The sequence below is a fragment of the Sceloporus occidentalis genome, unplaced genomic scaffold, assembly GCF_023333645.1.
Source record: "Sceloporus occidentalis isolate IW3139 unplaced genomic scaffold, rSceOcc1.0.p SCAF_15, whole genome shotgun sequence".
In the NCBI taxonomy this organism is placed as follows: domain Eukaryota; kingdom Metazoa; phylum Chordata; class Lepidosauria; order Squamata; family Phrynosomatidae; genus Sceloporus; species Sceloporus occidentalis.
Genome location: NW_028316995.1, coordinates 17,076,667 through 17,100,662, shown reverse-complemented (window position 1 = coordinate 17,100,662; position 23,996 = coordinate 17,076,667). Strand labels below are relative to the sequence as shown.

Below are 23,996 nucleotides of genomic sequence, written 5' to 3'. Positions count from 1 at the left end.
CAGCTTACCTCCCACTAGGCACCTCAATTACCGACATAGGACAGAACAAGCACCCCATTTTGCCTTATGTTAAGGACGGCCCTTACCGTCAGCATCTCCTCACTGCACGCAACACGATACAACAGCCCCTCACTCATGCACTGTAACTCTGTGCCGGTCTCTCTTCCCACACACTGCACTATCCAGCAGAGGTTTGTATGATTTCTTGGTTGTGTTGAGCAGAGCATACAGCTAAGCTCCAATCACAGTCTACTTCACTTTTTTGGGAATAGAGATGTCTTAGATAAAGAAGATTGCCTTTAGGACCTAATGCTTTAAAAAGCGGGTTATCAATACACACAATAACTTTTAAGATTTTTTTTTTTTAAGTGATCTGTGTTATTTACAGGTGTATAACTGTGTGTGTACCTGCATGTCATATACTGTACCTTATTATATAAAGCAAAGAAGTCTCAGACACGTCCATATTGACATAATGTATATTTTTTATTTTTCTTGCTAACCTTAACAATGAAACTGTGTAAGCGTGATATGTTTGGATACACTTTAATACTGACTGGTAAAATGAAATATATACATTGAAACAAAGGAGAGACCTAAAAGCAGACAGTCTCAGGTTCAGAATTAGGACAAAAAAGAAAAACATTGTTTGTAGCAAAAGACACCACAGTTTTAGTAGGTTAACGAAGATGTTATGGGGACATAGGAGGCATAATGCATTTTCCTCTACTGTAGTCTGAAAACACCTCTGAATTTAGAAAATGAAAAAATAACTCCATACTCCAATGAAAAAGGCAAACTGATTCAAAAGATCAACATGAGACTTTTGGAGCATTGTGAGGCAACTACGTGCTGCTTGGTGTAAAGTATTCTGTAATCAGGCTATGTGGTGAGTGCCTGTGTGACCGTCCTGGGCTCTGGGACTTTAAAAAGGGACCTGCAAGGAATATGGCTGCCTCATAGCAACATGGAACAAAGGTTTCTAAAAACTGACAAATTAAATAAAGAGAATTATCAGAAGCTTGGATTATTAAAATGAATGAGGCTTAAAATGACTCCAATTGCTCATTCTGTGTGTGTGTGTGGACTCACTATCTTAAATGTGCCAGCCAGTTACTGTACTAAAAGATCAGCTGTATTAGGTATCAAAAGGATTGCAGCCAGGAGAAGTCAGCATTAAAAAAGAGGCAATTTTTATGTGACGATCTAAGGCACTATTATGCAACTACAAGAAGTCAATCCTACCTCTCCTTTACATGAATACAGATGCCACCGCTGATCCACTCGCTTATGTTCTTACCCTAGGTGTTGTCAAAAAGGCTTCAAGACAGAAATACAATCATACCACATTGTGCCCCTGCATCACCCAATACTACACAGCTTTAAAAACATGTTTCCTTCAACTAAAATTAAATTAAAAATATTAATAATTAAAAAGGTGTAAAAAAAGATAATATATACAAAACAAATGTTGGCATGAAAAAGCTAAGCACTGTCCAATTCACTTTGGTTTGTCTTTTCTGTAGAACATTTCTTCTTAAACTTTTTCAGCAAGAGTCCTTTAATCATTCATGACGCAATATAATGTAGAAGTAATCTAGACCTCCAAGAATAAATAGGTGGCAGCCATGCATGTGTGTGTGTGTATGCATGTAGATAAGGCAATGTCTTTACAGCTTTATGAATACAGTCTCCTTGATCTGCGTCTCTGCAGTGTCACTGAGTGGAAAGACACTGGAAATGGCCAAATCCAGGATACCCCGGCAAAGCTCACCATAAAGTTTCCTTTAAAACAAACAAACAAGTCAATATTAATAACATTTAGTTATAGATTTTGCAAAAATGTACCCTTCCCCTATTAGTTACTAACAAAAAAACCAGAAAGATACATATCAAGGTCTTAACTTAATGGGTACACTTCCATGGCAATCCTTACCAATGTAGCCTATGTATTTTTGGGGGGTTTTATAGAAAATTGGGATCAAAATATAACCACAGGTATCTTTAAGGGGTATTCATTTAGGCAGACCCAAAACTAAACATCCCAATGATAATGACATAAATTGGCTTACTGAGCACAGGCAGGGGCTCCGTTAACTTCAATCAACCAAACCTTCAGATCCTGATCTACCATAAAGTCAAAGCCAAAAAGCTGGAAACTGTGGTAGGGGAGGTGATCTGTGCTAATTGCAGGTTCTATGCAGCTCAAACAGATTCTGTACGGAGAGAAGAACAAGTGGTCTCAAAAATCATAGTAAAATTAGTAATCAGTAAGGGCATTGCGAGACACCATGTGACAGCAACAACCATGTCAACTTAGGGAAAGTACCGTATGTTTGCTTTCTAGGTACATGATAGGGCATGTGTTGTTTTCAGTAGTAAATTGTGTTAAACAAAATGATTTCCTAAATAAAGGTTTTTAATATAGCAGGTTATGCCGACAAAGAAGTATAAAAAAAGGAGTACTGAAATAGTACCTTATTATTTGCTTTATCTGTCCTAAGATGCTATTTTCTAAATTGGTGTTAAGGGAATTTACAAGGTACTGATTGAACTCGTCAAAGAACATCTCGTTCCCATCCTCATATCGCCCAAAGTTCTTGGAATGTTCCTTTTGGATACAGTGGTTGGTCAGGTGAGAGGTCATATCCTGGAAGTTAGAGTCATCATAAGGTTCAGAGGAAGTCCGTAGCACCCCTTCTCTATATAAATAGATATTGTATTGACTGTCCACAAGAACCCAGCTCCTAAAACAAAAACAAAAAAGTTAGCAGAACATGTATTCTTTTCCATTTTCAAACCACAAATTTTGGGTGTATAAGGTTAGCTTTTAATACATCTAAAATAAGATGAGCCGATATGTGCAATCACCTTCACATGCAGAATTAATATGACTATTTGAAAAGGTTATAAATACCTGATATCAAACTTGCGATGACCTGGCTCTAGCAACAGAGGGCTCTCTAGGTATTTCTGAATAACATGCACTTGGCCTTGATTGTCTATGAAGTTGAGAAGCTCATTCGCATCTGAGGATATTAGAATCCCTTCTCCTAGAGGAAAAAAATTGGCTGTATTGCAGGTCTGTTACATGTTTACAGTGGCAAAATAGGTCTTAGATGTTGCCATTGCAACCAGAGTTCCAGAGGCCTAGCTGCTATGCACCTTCTCCGACTAGGGGTTGACTTATGTCTTGTTTGGCAGGAATCTCAGATGTGGTGGCTCCCTGTCAGTGGGTGCATTGCTGTGGACCCAGCGTACCGAGTCGTAAAGTTGAGTGAAAGATAAGCAGTGTGGAGGTCCCTCGAATATAGTTAGGTTCTGGAAGTCAACTTTTGGTATAATGTTGGACTACATCAGGCTATGGTTGAAAGATGCATTTGTGATATTATTTCAAAATGTAGACAATTATTATTTTGTGTGTGTCAACACCATTTTGAAGCAAAGTACTAACCTTTAGCACCAGAGGAGGATTTGGCAATCCACACATTTCCTTTTCCACTATCTTTTCTCTCATTGAACGAGGCCAGGAATTCTTCTCTCTCATCTGTGCGAGAGTTGTTCATGAGGTCTTGGAGGCCATTTCTTACACGTGCAACTGCTGTTTTTTCATTAACAGGATAAATCACATAGGATTCCGGGAACCATGTGCAGGATTCTGAAAGCTCAGGACTAGTCTTTATTAATCTGGATAAGAAAGAACCAAAACAAGGACGGAATAGTTAGAGGGGAGTAGACTCATGGCTGGGGGATGCTGCCTTTAGCAAGGGTGGCATTGTAACTAAATACATTTCTTGGGAAAACACTCAACCATCCACCCTTTGCTCACGGTGTATGTAATAAATACATAACAATCCTAACATCAGGAAGTACCAGGTACCACAGAAGCGAAAGGGAGTGTTTCTGTGAGGAAAATCAACGTACTTTACCAAGGAAGCTTTCCGACAGAGCTTATCAGCACCCCGATAATAATTTACAAGCTGTACAAGTCCAGGCTCATGACCTGTGGCAAGAAACAAAACAGAAAGCCAGTAAGGAAGTTGTGCAAGTATACATAAATAAAATGTTTAAACAAATAAAAGATAACCGATGTGTCATCAGAGAGACGCGACTACTTGGCCGCCAAACAACTCTTTGTAAAACAATCTTCAGATACGCACTAGATCAATAGTTTTCAGAAAAAACATAACATTTTTTTATCTGGTCTATTCAAAGTAAAGTCAAGTTTTTGCACATTTAAACAAAAGTGAGTTCTCACCTAAGAATTTTAAATTAGTCGCCACAGGATGTTTTGTATGTTACATTAATGCTAGGCCGTGTAATGCCCAATAGAAAGGCAGTTCTAACCCGCTTCATTCTCTACGCGGATCACGCAGACGTTCACTCTGGCAGCCGGTGAACGCCTGTGTGATGCGCGCAGACACCCTCTGCTGCCGGCCCTTCCGCCGGTGCTTCTATGGTGGAGTACCGGAAGGTTATGTCGCGCCGGATGTCCACTGACAACTCGGGGGGGGGCATTTCTAGGGGACATAAAGCATATCTGGGGGCAGAGTGGCATATCTATAAGTAAGGTGCATTATGAATTAAGGAGGGACCTTAAAATGGTTATTGGTTTTCCAAATGTCTGTTTATATAACATATGCCAAGTACATAATAGATACCAAAAACAGGCTAAAGAAAAGAAGGTCAAGTGTATGATGAGAAATGGCTATAAAAGCACAAAGAACTAATGTTCAGCAAATCTGTTTTAGGATTTGTGCTGGGCAGCAATGAATTACAATTTTCAATTGAGATAACTGTGCTTAAGAGGAGATATTCAAAAAGTCAGTCTACTCCCCACACCACACAAGAATACATAATTCTGTTCTGAATCGAAGACAAGACCAAGGACTGATTAAGTTCTGAGTCTTTACATTGGGAAAAATAGACAGACTAAGCAGAATGGTCACAATTAGACTAATAATTGATATTTTTTGTATCAGAGGAGTGAATAAGCATACCAAAATAGTTCTAGGCACCTCTCTAACATTCACCGGGCCAATATAAGTAATCACAAGGGATCTGCTGAGGCTATTTTTATAATATCCAAGCACCTCTACCTGAAATTACTGTGGTGATTTATAATAATGAATGCTTCAGGCTTAACATTCATCAGACAGAACCCTGAAGCATGTATTCCTTCTACAAGAGGTGTCTTTTCATGAGTTTTATCTTCATAAGCACAATAAGATGTCTTTGCCAGCGCTAAATTATTTCAAGAATAACCATGAGAAGGGTCACATGAGGTTGCATGTTCCTCAGCCTTCCAATTATAGCACAATTTACAGCTAAAAGCGAGACTGGAAGCCACAGCTAAAGGGTTAACAGATGGAATGGAAAGAAGCCATAGCCATAAAAATATAAAAAATAGGTTATTTGTACATCCAATAAGTGCATCCTGCTGCAGCAGACTGAGCACCACACATCACATTTCCTGCTGTAGGGTGTGTCCGTATGGAGTCACAGGCCCCATGACATGACCATTATATCTGTATGAACAGAAACCTGAAAAAAAGGAAAATAACCCATATGGTGCACTGTCCTGATCTCTACCATGTAATTACAGGACACAATTAGCAGCTGTTAACTGTATTCTCCAACAATACCTTACAGCAAACGGTATCAATCGCTCTGCATAATTCCAATAAGCAGAACAGGTTTAATTGTGCTAAAAAAATGTTTGGGCTCAGGGATGCATGTATAGTATAAAAAAAGGTCATTGTTTATGATAATGAGGCACTCTAAAACAATGCACATCGCCTTCAGACGAAACATAAATTTTCCTTAGAATGTTGCCTATGCCCCGTACAGAGTGACAATGTGACCATTAGAAAATATTGTACAGGGCTGCCCTGTTCCACCTCATGGTACTCCATGCCCCATGCCTTAAAGCTGGCCAAGGCCACCACACCAGGCTCCAATGCACAGAAGTTCGTAAGGGCCAATGGGGGGGGGGGCATACACAAGTACTGGTTAAACCCCATTAATGGCAGCCCTGCAACGTAACTAAACAGGCTGTGCAAATGATCAGATGAATAGGGAAACGCCGAAACATGTACTCAAGTACTCGAATTTTAGGTTTAAGTGTTACATGAAACCAAAAAAGTGACTTTCATGAAAGTGGCCATCTCTGTCCCAATTTTTATTAATATTGTAGTCCATTTTCCATAGGCCCCAATGTATTTTTTTGCATTCAAACTGGTTTATGTACTCTCGTGCCATTAGGATTTTAAATATGAGAATTCTGCCTGTCTGTTTCTACTAAAAGGCAGGAAGCATTATTACGTATACTCCCTGCACAAGTCCTGTAGCGCTGCCATTTACATCAATGAAAGTAGCGGCAGCAAATTGTACGTATGCTTCCTAAAGTTCAATAGAAGACATGCTGATTTGCATGAAGTAAAATGCTGTGAACAATATACATTTTACTTAAGTACACTCCTTGACGTTAGCAGCAGATTCTTTAAGTCCTGTAAGTTGCGAAGTGGGGCCTCCATGGACGCATCCTTGTGCCATGTATTCTCCATGTGCCCATTGTAGGGGCTTTCAGCAGTGGACAGGTGTCAGCATGGGCACCCTGACTGGACTAGGTACATGGCCCTATACCCAACAATCAGAACCAGCATTAACTTTTTAGGGAATTTGAGCTATAGTAGCTCATCTGTTGGATTTCATCACATGGGCCAGCCTTCGCCCCCACGTGCTCAATGACCCTTGGCCGCCCATCACTGCTTTTCCTTTCTTGGGCCACTTTTGATAGGTACTGACCACTGCAGACCAGGAACACACCACAAGAGATGAAATTTTGGAGATGCTCTGTCCCAGTTGCCTAGCCATCACAATTTGTCCCTTGTCAAAGTCGCTCGGATCCTTACGCTTGCCCATTTTTTCTGCTTCTAACACAACAACTTTGAGGATGAAGTGTTGACTTCCTGCCTTATATATCCCACCAATTGACAAGTGCCATCATAACTATCAGTGTTATTATATGATATACTGTATATGTGTAATTATATATATATATATATATATATATATATATATATATATATATATATACATACATACATACATACTCACTCAACTTATCCCCATTCTTGGATGATTAAAGCATCTCCTTGAAGATGTTGCCATCTGCACTGCAAATTGCCGATTTAGGAGAAAAGAAAACGGCAAAGATGTTCTTGATCTCTTGTTTGATTCTGGATAGGTTTATGCCTATCCCATGCATTTTTAAATTTCCTCACTGTATTAACCTCAACCACTTCTTCTGGAGGCTGTTACACTTCTCTACCACCGGTCTTAATAAATCATTTTGTTTTAACTGTTATCAGAACAATTAATGGCATAATTTTTTTGCATTTCCTGAAAACAAACAATAAGAATTAATTCCCCAAGTACATCTCCATGCAGTGTTGCAGTATATGGGGGGGGGGGGGGCACTTTAGAAATACATATGTAACAAAAAATGGAATGCTGGACACAAGGCATGCTGGAAAGTAGTGCCCTACAGCCCTGGATCTGCAGTCACTAAGATGCATCTCATACTGCAGAAGGCAACACCCAAATGCAGCTGCTTCCAGAACACAGCAATGCCAACTTTCTGAGATGCCACCACCACTCACACCCTAAAGAACTTTTGGTTAGTGCCATTTGGGAACTGGTGATTCGGTTATATGGAATTTTTACCCTGCTATAGATTTGATGTGGTTCATAAATGAAGCCTTACCCAGTCTACTAAAAGGCAATCTGTTCCTCTCCCCCAGCATCAGGTTAAACCGAGGATTGTCCCTCTTCAGCCTTTTCCATTGTCCTGTTGCAAGGAGGATTTTAGACACTTCAGCATACACCGTGCTGTTTTCATCTCTTACCACGAAAGTGTACATAGTATGCAGCGGTGCGGGCACCGAGCCTTCCTCTGTCTAAGGCACAAGGGTTAAGGTTGTGGGCACTCTTATTGTGCTAGTGATCGCAGTCCTGCAGCAGTCCCTCTCCTTCCCACCATTCTAGAGTTTCACACTCGGATCCATGTGTGGTCTGTGTATCTAGTGCCGCCTCCAGATGGTCTGGATCACCGCTTCAGATCTGATTTGATCCCTGGGATCTGCAGTTATAGATCTCATAGACGAGGAGAAGCAGCTGCACCGCTTTAACGTCTATACCCTAGGAGCTCTGCTGTAACCCCGCCCAGTGACTGGAGGCTGAGCTTCAGGGTCAGAGAGCAGGGGGCGGGGAGAGGCTCGGGGTGGCGAGGGGGGCTGCTGACAGCTGTTTTGTGCAGTGATACATCATTCATGATGGTGCAGCCAATGGAGTCCTAAATGTATTTGAATCAGCTCTCTATATTAAGCACATTAGTGCCAGTATAAGGTGCAAAACTCAGCAGGATACCAAATGGGGCAGAGACATAACAGCTAATATTAAACGTGCATTTATACTTGTATTGATCCACTGCATCTTCTCCCTTTTTAATTCAAACTGCTTATGAATAATGTATTTGCTTCTCTATTTTCAGTATACAAATGTCAAGTACCTATTAAAAGACGTTTTATTTTTTTAAACATATTACAGATTCATTATGATTAATGATCCATTGTGGTTTAATACTTTTAATACTGATTTATGAAATTAAATCATATGCATATCCTACATGTGTGTATTTAAGTCAGTAAAAAAATATAATATTGGGACATGGTAAGGTTGCTGGAGAAAAAGAAATGGCGGCCAATATATGACTGGTACCAACTTAAATATTTGCATTATATTAGGTGCAAATCCCAGCAGCTAACAAAAGAATTAGCATGCTGTTCCTGCACAAAGCATAGAATCACCGAGATGGCAACCGCAACTCTACTGCAGGAGATGCTTACCGGGGTTGGTCCTTAATTACGCGGGGAGTAGTCAGAGAGATTAGATTTTTAAAGGGACCGTCTACTGCCCCATCACCAATGATGATGAATGATGAGTGGAAATAAAAGCAAAAAAAAAAGGTAAAACTCAGCGATGATATGCGCTAAAGTGCATAGGATGGATGGAGAATACTTTTAGCTGTCCTGCAAACTCCCCTTAGTGGTCTATTACTTAAAGGTCTATTACTTAAAGCATGTCTTGCAGAAGATTCACATGTTCAATTTGTTGATTTCATTATGAAAAGCCAACCATAAGAACTTTCTCCATCAAGAAGGGCTGCATAATGCAGTTGGGAGAGATGGTATATCTCTGTGAGCTTCGGCTGTTCATCAAAAGTGATCCAAATTGCAAGATTAGCCATCTTAAAATGAAGTCTCACGGGGGGAAAAAAATTTGTAGGCTAGCATTGTCGAAAATTTTGTTTTATTTTGCCTTGCTCCTATAAACCCCCTTTATCTGCAGACCTGCCATTGCGGTTGGATGCCTTTCTCTGCTCAAATACCACACTGAGCCGATTTTCATGGCAATGCTAATGATGTTCTGCTTGTACAATTACATTCTTTCCTCCATAGACTTTCATTAGTCAAAGTGTCAGACCGGGTGATTGAGTCTAAGCCATCTTATTGTTTACAACAAGGCCGTATGATAAGGAGTCAGAGTGTTTCTCTATTAGATTGGGCTAATATAAATATATACATTAAAAAAAACTAGAATATGTACATGTGAATAACATACATGACATTCTACAACTGGTTTAAAAAACAGCACTAAACTAAATTGCAAAAACTTGTTTTTAATCCAGTACTTGGTGACGGGGCTGGCCAAATGTTTAAGGAAATCTAGGAATGAGTAATTTTACACCACATACAAATGCACATAAATACACAGACCTCACTAACTATGTGCCCACTCAATAGCATACTTCTGTGTTCATTCAGATGTTACATGGTCTGTGTCCCCATGTCTCTGTGACCTCACCTCCTCCCATTTGTTCCCCTGTGTGTTTTTTTAAGTGGTCTCCAGTCCTTTGCCCCAACAGCTTATCCCCTATCCTGTGATCTGCCCATCTCCAATTTTTCCCTAGTCAGTACCCTGCATTCTCCCGAGTCTACTGCTTTAGTCCTTACAAAAAAAACAGTTGATTATTATAATTAAATGATTTATTAAAACACAGCTATAGAGGTAATTAACAAAATAATTGCAATATTCCCAATAATCAGTTTAGGTCTCGGTTCATTGGTCCAAGTATCTCTCATTTTAGGTTCTTCAAAACATCAGGTAGATCTACTACCGAATTTATAGTGTAGTGAGGAACAACGTAGGGATTACTGCTGAAAGATGAATTTTTATTTAACCAGACAGTTGCTTTCAAGCCAGCATTAAGTCCACCTCTTATATCTGTATCCAGATTGTCTCCGACCATCACACACTCCTCAGGCTTTACAGCTAAGAGGCTACAGCAGTGAAGGAAGATAGAAGGTGCTGGCTTCTCTTCAGCATGCTCACCACCCACCACAATAGCATCAAAAAAGTGACTGGCACCACAGGCCTCGATTTTCTCCCGCTGGACTTGCCTTTCTCCATTAGTTAGAAGAGCCAAACGTGCCTGTTTTCGAAGTTCAATGAGCATATTTTTGATGCTCTCTGACAGAGTCATGAGTTCTAAGCGGCTTGTTTTCCATAGTGTGTAGCACACTTTGGCCACCTCCTTGTGATCTCCTGGCCTGATGGACTGTAGGGCTTCTTCCCAGTGCAATATCCGGAGATCATCGATGGTCATCTTAGAATGATCTAGATTCTCATGCAGTAGCTTGGCCTGGAACCTGTCACAAATGATATGAGCATCTTTCTCTGTGTACTGCTCCTTGTCAATCAGTATTTTCATCACCTGTAACAATAAGACATTGTATAGCATAATGCCTAAGAAAGCAGCTGTGCAAGATCCAATATGACATTTACAGCTAACACACACATGTCTAGTATTGTATTGAGTGATGTACATATAATGATACACCATATTTATTGAAAGCATTTTTTATAATTGTTCATATTATCAGTATTCTTTTCAGGAAATAACTATATAATATTCATCCAAAACTACACAGGTATTGAATTTATTAAAATCTGGGGATAGCAAAGAGGAATTAATGGACATATATTTTATGTGGGAAAACAAAAAATTGATTACCTCTTCAATTGCTTGCTTGCTTGCTCCAGCTGTGTCAATCAAGGTGTTATCCAAATCGAATATTATAGCTTTAATTCCATCGAGAACCATTTTTTGAGAATAACGATTGGTACAGTATGTTGCTTTATGCAATGTTTCCTTTCTTATATAACCCTGGAATTAAAGTAAATATAATTAAAAATACTGTTCCTTTGTAAATTAATATCAGATACAGAATATTACTGTATTACAGTATTTTAATTAAAAGTCTGATTCAACTGACTGAATTTAATTAAAAAAACCTCTCAGGTTTCACTATGGCCGGAAGGTTTGCTGGTTCTCCTGTGCTTTTCTTGATGTACCCGTCTGTTAATGCCCCTAAATACTTACAAATGGCAGCATACAGACATGGGTATACAATAAAGTGCTATTCCACTTAGACAAAATATTAATTGTATTAATGTAGTAAAAAAATGAAATGTTACCAGATCTGTCAATTTGATTTTTGCTATGAATTGTGTTACTTAATTCAGCAGGTAAAGCACACATTTAAAGGCGTTTCTTTTTTAATGAAAATAGCTACTTTTTCAGACCAGGGAATTTATTTAATAGAAAAAAATCCAAATAGTACTTCCCTTGAAGAAGTTTTGATCCGCTGTCCAGGGGTTCTCCTATCCCTCCCCGTAATTCAAAGCATCATCAATAGCGACAGTAGGTTTTCAATGAAGGATACATTTTTTTTTCTTACATGCACATAGTCCTAGTTATCCTTTATTTAAATCCTACCATCTCTATCATTGATATATAACATTTACAGCACGCCTTTTTGCCACCAACTACACCGTACAAACACTACATGTTAATCTAGAGCAACGATGGATGACTTTTGGCTACATACCACCAAAATACAAATCAGCGTCTCTGTGCTTTATTTCAGCACTATGAATTTTGGCCCTATTGCCCCACTGATGGTCTTTTAGCATCACAGGAAGTCTGCAGCAACTGAAGTGTCTAAGGTTGCTCAGTCTTGGACTAAATCAGAGACGGCAAAGCTATGGCATGGTGCAGTTACTTTTCATACAGACCTCTGTTTAACTGCTACCACGGCTATTGAAGCTGAGCATCGGGATATGATGACATATCCCGGTGTTCAGCACTGAAGACACCGCACTGCGATGGAGCACTGATACAGAGATAAGACAGACCTCATGATCCCACCACAGGAATTAAGAAGTATAATCTGAAAAACTACCAAATACCTAGTATGTATCCTGTTTAATCTATTTATATACGTTTAGATTAAAGGTGTTTGGACATGCATGCATATATATTTATACACATTTCGATCAACCAGGACAAGTGCAAGGTGTTTGTTGGCTTCTCAGATAGAACCCATGTTGTGCTGCTGCCACTGCCCTACAATCCCTTAAAATATGAGAAAATAAGGGCTAAACAATGCAGATTAGTCTTTAAATTGCTGCATTTATCCCACAATATATATATATATATATATATATATATATATATATATCTTGCCAAAATAAAAGGTATCTGCTAAGCTGTTGTCATGTATGTGTGTGTATGCATGTACTTTATATGTGTGTGTGTATATATGTATGTATGCGAGTGATTGTGACTTTTTCCGGAAGGTGAACACAACACTGCACTACACCGGAGTGGGCACCAGCATGAAGTGTCGGCAATTTGAGGTCTGCAACTCGGTTTCATGGAGAAAATTGATTACCAAGCTGGCAATATTGCTAAGAAACAAAAAAAAACATCTGAAAATACTCTCAAAATATGCAATACAAAGGACAAATACATTTGAAAAATGGTAACAAATGTTACCATAAAGCAATGTTACTGTAGCTTATAGGTGTTGGGGGGGGGCCTCAGAGTAGCCACTGGCCCTGAATTTATTAACTCAAAGGTTCCCGACCATTTCACTGGAGGCAGAAGCTCCCTGGCGCTGGCTCTTCATAATGTAAAGTGAAGTCAAGGAGCTGAAACCACAACTCTCCTGTCAATACTCCCATTAGCGAATAAAGCCCATAGGACACATGAAAGAGCTGTTTGTCATCCTATGGCCCCATAAACAGGAAGGAAATATGCACTGCCATATTATATATAGATAGATAGATAGATAGATATAGATAGATTATACATAAAGTGTTTTAACCCACTCCTTGCCATATGATGTAGCACGCAGCAACATATTAGCAGTGCAAGGTGTGATATAAAGACAAATTCTAAGCAATGTAATCCACTCATCACATACACATATCCCGGCCGCTCGCTTACAGAGTCCCAGCCGCTGCCGGTCAGCACGGAAAACGAATGAACGAGCTGTCACTTTGACCAGCTTGGCAACAGGAAGCGGGGACACGGCGCCGGAAATGCGTCACTCGGCCATGTGAGTGCGACGGACGTCTTCCTGCTTGGTGCACATGTGCTGCTCTGTGGAGTGCTGGAAGCCGGGGATATTGGAATAGCACGCGGATCCATCTCTGGGGGGGTTCTTTCGTCTGTTTAACACCCCCGCCCTGCCCCCAGCTGCAGCGGGATGGAGATCGCTAAGAAGTGGCAACATTTACCCAGCGAGCCCAGTCTGAAGAAATTGACTGACCCTCGATATGGAAAGCCGGGGGAAGTCCAGCACCCTCCTGTGCAGGAGCTCACACGGGCCCACATTGACTCCTTCAACCAGGCTATGACAGAGGGGCTGAGGCTGGCAGTGCAGGTGGGCACCATAACGGCGCTGTGCTATCAAAATAAACTTCTTGGCTAACTTAATTCCGTGCCAGCTAGCTCGCTCCCTAATATCATTTAGCCAGTAAAGTTTGCACCACCCGACTCCCACAATGCTCAGGCAAACTTGAAATATGTGTGTCCGCCCCATTGCTGCTGGTATACCCTGGTATAGTGTTACTTGCCATGCATGCAGTATATTCACATCTGGAACCCACAGGTTTTTATAGCATCTGTACCCAGAGTACAATGACATTCCATGACACTAATACAATGACATATATTGTTTCTACCGATGTCAGTCATAAAACAGTATAACTGTATACCGCGTAGGTTATTGTAACAATAAGGATACATGTGTGTATTAGATTTCTGCCAGTTGCAAATGTACACGATTTTGGTAAATCCGGTGATCAGCACTAAAATGTGGCCAGACCCCCCACGAATCAGATGAAAAGGAAGTATAAATATATATAATTTGAATCACAACGTTACCTCTTGTGCATACAAAACATGTTTGAACTTTAGCTTATGTATCTCTTATCGTTGTCATGGTCATAGAATAACAGTAGCACATACATTTTCATTTGCTTCTTATTGCGTTACTCTAAATTAATATATATATAAATGCATCTTTTTATTTGTTCTTTTAGTCCACGCGTCCACTAGAGTTTGCTTTTAGGAACGATCAAGTTTCATTTGCGTTTGTGGATGCCTCTATAAACCCACCTATGGTGCCTAAGGGAGGCATATGTAAGGATCAGAGGATTTTCCCAGCCGAATGCAGAGGACGCAGAAGCACTTATCGCGGAAAACTGACCGTGAGTAATTATTAATAACTTATGTAGACATTTACCTATTGCTGGACAACAACACAAAAGATCAACATTATAGCAATTTGCTGTTTAGCATCACAGTTTTCTTCCGAGAATAAATGGGTTATGAATTAAAATGTGTTCTATTTTGGTTTTGTTTTATGCTCTTACCTTCTTAGGCTGACATAAGCTGGTCTGTAAACGGAGTCCAGAAAGGTGTCATCAAACAGTCCTTTGGTTATGTCCCCATCATGGTGAAATCAAAGCTTTGCAATTTGTATGGTCTTTCGCCAAAACAACTAATTGAGCACCACGAGGAAGAACAGGTAAAACGAGATTTTGTCGTGTCATAATGCAAACTATTATGGCCATACCACAACTGAAGGAATAATGCTCCAACTTTACACTATCTATACTTTTTGTCTCCGTTTTCTTTAGTTTTATGAAATTTTATTGTCGTTATATCAATTTTTTTTTGTTTTTTGTTTTCTCCACAAGGAAATGGGAGGCTATTTCATAATGAACGGGATAGAAAAAGTTATCCGAATGCTAATCATGCCTCGGAGAAACTTTCCCATTGCAATGATTCGCCCCAAATGGAAAGGTCGAGGACCTGGATACACGCAATATGGTAAATAATGTATTAAATAATTATTGTACCATACAATGAAATGTAAAAATACATTGAGGGATAGTATATCAGTGTGTCTACATATGTCTATATATAATCTGTTAGCTGTACCATTTACACAAAATGTTGTAGTCAATTTAAATTTCTGGCATTTAAAAATTACAGTAGTAGCCAACAGGAAGAAAGTATAGTTTGAAGTACTTTTTTTTCATTGTCCAGGGAATATATGAATATATATATATATATATATATATATATATATATTATATATATATATATATATATACACACACACACACACACGTGTATATTATATTACTATGTTTGATGCTCAAATGTGTTAAGCTATGATACTTACACTCTTCCCCATGACTCTTCCTTTCATCGAACAGGGCATATGACATAGTTCTTTGAACCTCCATCAATGTACCCCTTTAGTATTATCCGTGTTCCCTTTGTCTTGGACTTGTAAATGCTTTACGTTAATACTGTGCCTTTTGAATACACTGTGAAGGTATCACCTTGCGATGTGTCAGAGATGAACATACTGCTGTCAATATGAACCTACATTATTTGGAAAATGGCTCGGTCATGGTGAATTTCGTCTATCAGAAAGAACTCTTCTTCATTCCTCTGGGATTTGCACTAAAGGTTAATATTACGCACTCATTCACAGTGTCCTTTAGATGTACTTAAATACTCGTTAAAAAAAACAAAAGTTTTTTTACATTTAAATACAATGGCCTATTTGCATGTAAATACCTGTGAGTTCCATCTAATAATTTTATTGCTGTTTGTGAAGAAAAAATTATAGTGATAAATCAGTTGCAGGAACTATTATACAGTCTGAAATGTTCTTTGTAGCTGTCGTTGGCACATATTAGTTTGAGTAGCGGTTATAATCTAATTTTATTTTTTGGGGGTTTTTTTTCCAGGCACTAGTTGATTTTTCAGATTATCAGATATTTTCTGAGTTGATAAAAGGCAAAGAAGATAATTCCTTCTACAGGGACTGTGTCACTCAGATGTTGAGGGTTGTTATGGAGGAGGAATGCTACAGTCAAAAACAGGTTCACAAGTATCTGGGCGAGCGTTTCCGAGTGAAGTTCTACCTTCCGGACTGGTATACGGATGAACAAGCTGCAGAGTTTTTGATAAAGTAAGCCTGACTGTTTTCACCCTGTAGGTTCTTGCATTGTTCTTTAAGCAATGGGCAGGGGTATAAAAGTCTAATCTCTGTTAAGAAACTCAGTGACGATGAAGCGATCATAAGCCAAGATTGGGTACATTTATATAGTTCTAGTTGGTGGTACCTTTTTATTGTGACGTTACCAACAGGACTGTCAAACTGCAGCTCCCACAATCCTTTTTACCAGCCTAAGATGCTGGCTAGAACAATAAAACAGATGAAATGACATACAGGATAGATAGTCATTGAGCAGCCAGCTAACATCTGTAGTTATTCCTATTAATTGTTTGGATAGAATGGACAGTTATATCTGTATTTACTTTGCTCTTCTGCCACCTTTGCAGCCAATGTATTTGTATACATCTTAATTCCAACGCTGAGAAGTTTTACATGCTGTGTCAAATGACAAGGAAGCTTTTCACTTTTGCTAAAGATGAGTGTATGGAAGAAAACCCAGACAGCTTAATGAATCAGGAGGTTCTAACGCCTGGGCAACTTTTTCTGATGTTCTTAAAGGTTAGTGTTGGTCATCACGGGATCACCAAATTGCATTTATTGCAAAATGCAGCTGCAATAATTCTGTTTACCTTTTCCACTCCGATAATTGGCAAAAAGTGAAAATATATTATTTTATTGGCTAAATACTATTTTTAGTGTAACATTTGGCCTTGTGATTATTTTGATTTCCTTTACACATCAACTACTTTATTTCACTCTAGGAAAAGATGGCGTCTTGGTTAGTTGCAGCAAAGTTAAATCTTGATAAGCATGCCCAGAAATCTAAATTTCTCCTGACTTCGGAATCCATCATGAAAGTATTTACATCTACGTCTGACCTCACAAAACCATGTGAATATCTGCTGGCGACTGGTAATCTCCAGTCTAAATCTGGTGAGTTTCTGTGCTATACTCTGCCCCTTCTCAGGCTGTATAAGTGAACCAGTGCATGCTCTTTTTACATGTAACTGGTTTCACTTGGTTAACCATCATAACTTGGTTAACTTTTCATTAGAGATGGATGAGAACTGCTTGTTATACAGTACATTGGTTCTGAATGATATTTATTAGTTATGTCGGTGTAGCAGGATGGCTTTCACATCAATCATGTAATGTCTCCAAGAATGTCAGAATTCAGATCTAATACCAGATTTTTCATATTTCAGGCCTTGGCATGTTGCAGTCATCCGGTATGGCCGTAGTTGCAGACAAGCTTAATTTTATCCGGTATCTGTCACACTTCCGTTGTGTACACAGAGGTGCTGCCTTTGCCAAGATGAGAACCACCAGTGTGCGTCGCCTTCTGCCAGAGTCCTGGGGATTCTTATGCCCAGTGCACACACCAGATGGTGAGCCCTGTGGCCTCATGAACCACATGACAACAGTGTGCGAGATTGTGACACAGACTTCAATCAAGGCTCCCCTGTTGCTCTTGCTGTGCTCACTAGGTACTGCTACTCTTTAATCCAGGCAATGTTTTCAGATTTCATCACTATAATGACTGTACAAATAAGTGTTATTGTTATTGTCACATTGCAAATGGACATGTCTTGTCCTTCAGGTGTTACTCCAGTGGATAGTATTCCTGGAAAGCCCTTTGTAGACTGCTACGAAGTTATGTTAGATGGTGCCATGGTGGGCTGGGTAGAGAAAGATCTAGCCCCCATCCTCGTCAACACTCTTAGATGTTTTAAGGTTTGATTATTTTTCTTTCCTTTTTAAAAGCTTTGTTTTTATTCTAAACACCCTAAGATAAATGGACATTAAAGTTTTCGTTTGCGGGTTTGGCAGTCAGTTCAAAATGAGATTGTTAAATCTTTCATGGTTTTTCACATACAGAATTTTAAAAGCTGTAGTTTTATTTCTTTGAGGTAAAAAAGCTGTTTTAAGGCTAAGAACGCACCTGCCAAACCCGTAGACAGTGCTGTGGATCAGGAATTTCTGTAGTGCCGGGTGGTAATTTGTACCACGTTGGTCTTCACGGCTCTGTCTTAATACATTTTCCCAATTTAGGTTACACAGGAAAGGAAGATTCCACCTTGGACTGAAATTGTTCTCGTTCCAATGACTGGGAAAGCAAGTCTGTATCCTGGGCTTTTTATTTTTACCACACCGTGTAGGATGGTACGTCCTGTGAGGAACCTCGCATTGGGGAAAGAAGAACTGATTGGTTCCTTGGAACAGGTATGACTGGTGAAGAAAATGCTAATGTGTCTGTAATATGCGGGGGTTTTTTTTGGTCTGCTTGTCTGTAGGTATATTCTATTGCCGCATGTAGCCTCGCCAACAAAGAACGCATGTTAAAATACTTTTTTTTTTTTTTTTTTTTAAATTGGTTTTACAACCTGTGGAAAAAATAACTGAGAAACTGCAGCTCTACACCCGCAGTGCAATCTCCTCCATTCGTGTTTTCCCACCACTGATTGACTACTTAAAGGACCCCCTTTAAAATAAATGTTACTTTTCATTAAAAACCCACCTGAACCCCTGGTCACTGGATGGGTGTACACCACAGTAGAAAGAGGCAAATTTATGTTTATTCTGAATTTGCACGTGAATTACATGATATTGTAAAGGGGCCGTGATGACTGGAGGGTTCCTTTAAGGTGTTGGTCACCCAACAGCTGAAAATGATGTATATCACTTTTTAATTTCAGCTAATATATATAATTTATTTTATTTTTTAACCTCTCTCTAGGTTTTCTTGAATGTGGCCATATATGAGGGTGACATTGTGCCTGGAGTCACCACTCACCAGGAGCTCTTTCCTCACAGTATGATGAGCGTGGTAGCCAACTTCATTCCGTTCTCAGACCATAACCAAAGCCCCAGGAATATGTACCAGTGCCAGATGGGTAAGTCAGACAGTTTGTCTTATTAAGTATGATGTAAAGACCACTATAGCTAAGGCTGAGGTTGATTCACAAAAGTTTTATAAGGGCATCATCCTAAATTACTTTAACTATTTACTCTTCTAATGTAAAAGCATCTCATCTTTTTTGCAGACCATTTAGCTGCTTTGGGATGGAATGAGAGGTTCAGTGACACAACATGCTTTAACCATATGAATGCAAGAAAGTAGCACTGTATCTTAAAGTAAAAATCTGTTTCAAAGATGTTCTTCTCTGGTCCTTTTTTAATATATAAAGATGCAATTCTCAAGTATTGTAAGACTAAATTATTTAAAGTAAAAAAGTAAAATTATTCTTAAGCTTCATATCTACAGTTAAATGAACATTTTTTTGTTTTAGGTAAGCAAACCATGGGCTTTCCGCTTATGACTTATCAAGATCGCTCTGACAATAAACTGTACCGCCTGCAAACCCCCCAGAGTCCTCTTGTGAGACCATCAATGTATGATTATTATGAGATGGATAATTACCCTGTTGGCACCAATGCAATTGTAGCGGTCATCTCCTATACAGGCTATGACATGGAAGATGCCATGGTAAGCAGCTGTGCTTCAAAAACGTAATACACATTTCTATAAACTACTGTGTATATTCAGTATCCTTGAAATAAGGGTATGTTTTCATTTGTTCTTTGTGATGTTTGCTTCGTTTTATTTGTAAAATTTTTTGCATTTTTATCAGATATTAAACAAGTCATCGTGGGAAAGAGGGTTTGGACATGGAAGTGTCTACAAGACAGACTTTATTGACCTTACTAAGAAAGTTAAATCTGGAGAAGACAACTTGGTGTTTGGGATCAAAATTGAAGATGAAAGAGTGCAGGGCAAGCTTGATGAGGATGGTCTTCCCCCGGTGGGATCTGTGTTGCAATTTGGAGAACCCTACTATGGCTACCTAAACCTCAACACAGGAGAGAACTTTGTCATCTTTTACAAGTAGGATTTGCAAAATTTCTCGATGTCTCATGATATAAAGATAGCGTGCTCTGTCATTTTATCTGCAGGGTTACTACATCTTCCATTTTCTGGTAATAGGCTAGACACCCCAATCGTGGCACAAAAAGTCAGGGCTGTATGCATTCTAATAGAGTTCCTCCACACCAAACTTCTCAAACCATGTTTTTATGGGTCTTGCTTTGTGTGCAGGAGCGCAGTCATGTCGAAGCAGGAAAGGGTCTTCTCCAAACTGGTGCCACAATGTTGGAAACATACAATTGTCTGAAATGTCTGTATGCTTTTGCATTGGCATTACCTTTCACTGGAATTAAGAGGCCTAGCCCAAACCCTGAAAAACAGCTGTAGACCATTACCTGCCGTTTTCTGACTGAGCTGTTGACATTTCCACTTCATAATAATAGTGCTTACAGTGGCCGGGTTTGATTTTGCAGGGAAGAACTTTCATGAACTTCTACTGCCAATGTTTGTCTATGGAGATGGCTGCCTATGTCTTTGATTTTAAATACATGTTAGCAGCTGAAACACCTGAACTCAATGATTCCCCGTGATGATTATTTCAAGCTGAGTAGTGGTCTTTGCAAATTTTGATTTCCTCTGGTGGTAAATGGGATGTGTGTTTATTAGGGCTGCAACAACTAATCGATAAAATCGATAATAGATAATGAAACTCGTTGACAACGATTTTCATTATCGATTAGTCGAATCGATTTTTATCGATTTATAAAGTTTTTTTCAGATCAAATGCTCAGAAAAACTCCTCTCTTTATATAATCTGACCTCAAACAGAGATCGGATTATAACACTAGATTCCAGATCCCCCACAACACTGCAGGGGACCTGGATTCCCCTCGCTGTCAGCCGGTGAGTGTCCGTGCGATGCGCACGGACAGCTTCCGTCTCTCCCCTCCACTTCCGCTGGGGCTTCTACGATGCAGTGCCAGCATCACATATTGTAGAAGCCCCAGTGGGGAAGTGAAGGGGAGTAACAGAGGCTGTTGGGGGGGGGGGGCAGAGTGGTGTATGGGAGGGGGGAGAGGGGCAGAGTGGTGTATGGGAGGGGGCAGAGGGGCAGAGTGGTGTATGGGTGAGTTAGAGAGGTGTATAGGGGGAGGTAGAGTGGTGTATGGGGGGTATAATGAATTTCAGAGTGGCATATCTGGGGGAGGCAGAGTGGTGAATCAGGGAGTATAATGAATTTCAGGGTGGTGCAGGGCATTTATGGGGGGCGGAGTGGCATATCAGGGTGCACGGTGTTATATAGGGAGGTATAAGGCATAAATGGGGGCGAGTGGCATTTTGGAAATTATAAGGCATATCAGGGGGCACAGTGGCATATAGTGGGTATAAGGCATATCAGGGGGGCATAAGACATATCTGGGGGTAAAAGGTATACCAGGGGGTTCAGTTGCATATCACTGGCATATAAGGAGTATAAGGCATATCAGGGGGCACAGTGGAATCTCTGGCATATAGGAGGTATAAGGCATATATGGGGGAAGAGTGGCAAGCTGGGGGTCAGATGTGCATAACTGGGGGCAGTTTGGTAAATAAAAGAAAATATAAACAAGGCTTTTCTCATAGTTTTTATTAAATATGAAACATAGTTAACATGAATTAATATTTACTAATAACTTTGTATTAAAACCTAGTTTGAGAAACACTGTTTGGGTTCTTGTAGCTTTTATTATTATGTCAGTAAAATAAGAAGGTGAATAGAGAAATGCCATTGTGATAAAGAGATGAAAGTGTAAATTGTAAGTTTTTTATTACATTATTTTAAATAAAAAAAATCCGATTAATGGAAAAAATAATCGGCCAACTAATCGATTATTAAAATAATCGTTAGTTGCAGCCCTAGTGTTTATCATTTCTTACAAAGCTGCCACATAGCAACTGGCATTTATGATTTGATTCTTATTTACACTCGTCGTGCCCCCCATCTAGCTTTCTAATCAAACATGATAGTTTGTGGACCACATTTGTGCAACACTCTGTAGTAGCATTATAGAAGATATGTTTGTATATAGAAGATATGTTTGTGTGTGCCAAGCTTGTACATATGTTTCCAAAGACAAAGGAGCTTGTTATAATGAACCCATGAGCGCCAACCATTTTAGCTGTACATATAAATGGGACTTTTTTTATTTATCGTTATAGTTGTGCTCAAATAAACACCTATTTTCTCTCTTGTTTCAGGAGCAAAGAAAACTGTGTTGTTGATAACATCAAAGTGTGCAGCAATGACCTTGGCATTGGAAAATTTAAGTCTGTCTGCATCACTATGAGAGTCCCCCGTAATCCTACCATAGGGGATAAGTTTGCCAGTAGACATGGCCAGAAGGGCATTCTGAGTAAACTCTGGCCCTCTGAGGATATGCCATTCACGGAAAGTGGAATGGTGCCAGACATCTTGTTCAACCCACATGGTTTCCCATCGAGAATGACCATCGGGATGTTGATTGAGAGCATGGCCGGCAAATCGGCAGCTCTTCATGGCTTGTGCCACGATGCTACTCCTTTCACTTTCTCTGAAGACAACTCTGCACTGGAATATTTTGGTGAGATGCTGAAGGCGGCAGGTTATAACTTTTATGGTACAGAAAAACTCTACAGTGGGATTAGCGGCCAGGAGTTGGAGGCAGACATTTTCATTGGCGTTGTCTATTATCAACGTCTGCGCCACATGGTTTCAGATAAGTTTCAAGTCAGGACAACTGGTGCAAGGGATAAAGTAACAAACCAGCCTGTAGGTGGCAGGAATATTCAAGGAGGTATACGTTTTGGAGAGATGGAACGGGATGCTCTGCTGGCCCATGGTACGTCATTCCTTCTACACGACAGACTCTTTAACTGTTCTGATCGGTCTGTGGCACATGTGTGCGTGGAATGTGGGAGCTTGCTGTCTCCTTTCCTGGAAAAGCCATCTGCATCTTGGTCTGCTATGCGCAATAGAAATTATCACTGTACATTTTGTAATCGTTCTGATACAGTTGACACAATATCTGTACCTTATGTATTCCGCTATTTTGTGGCTGAATTGGCAGCTCTGAACATTAATGTGAAATTGAACGTGAGCTAAATACAGAATAGCAAAAAAAAAAATTGTTCTAATCCAAAAATATCTGTGTGCCTTTTGGTTTTATCAATCGTGTACAAATCTGTGAATAACAAATATAAACTGTTATTTTTTATGATATTACTATACTTTTTAAAGTCTTCTGTGTTCATTTCACATTATTTATGTACGCAAACTATAATAATGTGGCTTTCATTCCATACATTGTGTGTCTGAAACATCTTAAAATTAGACATGGGCACCGGTGGAAAGTTCATGTTTTCTTTGGGGGGGGGGGGGTGATCTTGAGATTCGACAAAATTCATCCAACAATTTAGTTTTTGGAAATCCCATTAGTTTGTCCAGTTGCCATAGAGACAGGACAAATGCATAGACGTTCAATAGGGAATTTGAGACCAATGGATGGAAGAAAGAGGGTCAAATATATAGGGCTAAGGTTTAAGCATAATAGTGGACTGGTTTAATGCTCTTAATTCAGGGCTCGACAAATCCCAGGCGCCAGGTCGCCATGGCGACAGAGAATTTTGTCCTGGCGCCTAGGTTTTGTCAGCCTCTT

At 39.6% G+C, this 23,996-nt stretch overlaps 3 protein-coding genes across 3 annotated transcripts; 1 reads left to right on the top strand and 2 right to left on the bottom strand.

Annotated features, from left to right (window-relative positions):
* Nucleotides 1–1,670: 1,670 nt before the first annotated feature.
* On the bottom strand, nt 1,671–7,925 carry LOC149303335 (tubulin--tyrosine ligase-like). Its single transcript, XM_089481588.1, has 7 exons — nt 7,769–7,925; nt 3,925–4,003; nt 3,455–3,687; nt 2,918–3,053; nt 2,478–2,747; nt 2,073–2,216; nt 1,671–1,785 (listed from the first exon to the last, which is right to left on the bottom strand). The coding sequence occupies exons 1-7, from the start codon at nt 7,923–7,925 to the stop codon at nt 1,671–1,673; spliced, it is 1,134 nt and encodes a 377-aa protein (XP_089337714.1).
* A 2,276-nt stretch (nt 7,926–10,201) lies between these two features.
* Nucleotides 10,202–11,227, bottom strand: LOC149303334 (N-acylneuraminate-9-phosphatase-like). Its single transcript, XM_089481589.1, has 2 exons — nt 11,138–11,227; nt 10,202–10,837 (listed from the first exon to the last, which is right to left on the bottom strand). The coding sequence occupies exons 1-2, from the start codon at nt 11,225–11,227 to the stop codon at nt 10,202–10,204; spliced, it is 726 nt and encodes a 241-aa protein (XP_089337715.1).
* A 2,452-nt stretch (nt 11,228–13,679) lies between these two features.
* Nucleotides 13,680–23,443, top strand: LOC149303333 (DNA-directed RNA polymerase I subunit RPA2-like). The gene is made up of 15 exons (XM_089481537.1): nt 13,680–13,856; nt 14,518–14,685; nt 14,859–15,005; nt 15,178–15,310; nt 15,825–15,961; nt 16,246–16,469; nt 16,844–17,015; nt 17,219–17,390; nt 17,663–17,944; nt 18,058–18,191; nt 18,510–18,680; nt 19,195–19,351; nt 19,748–19,944; nt 20,090–20,343; nt 22,561–23,443. The coding sequence occupies exons 1-15, from the start codon at nt 13,680–13,682 to the stop codon at nt 23,441–23,443; spliced, it is 3,408 nt and encodes a 1,135-aa protein (XP_089337663.1).
* The last annotated feature ends 553 nt before the right edge of the window (nt 23,444–23,996 follow it).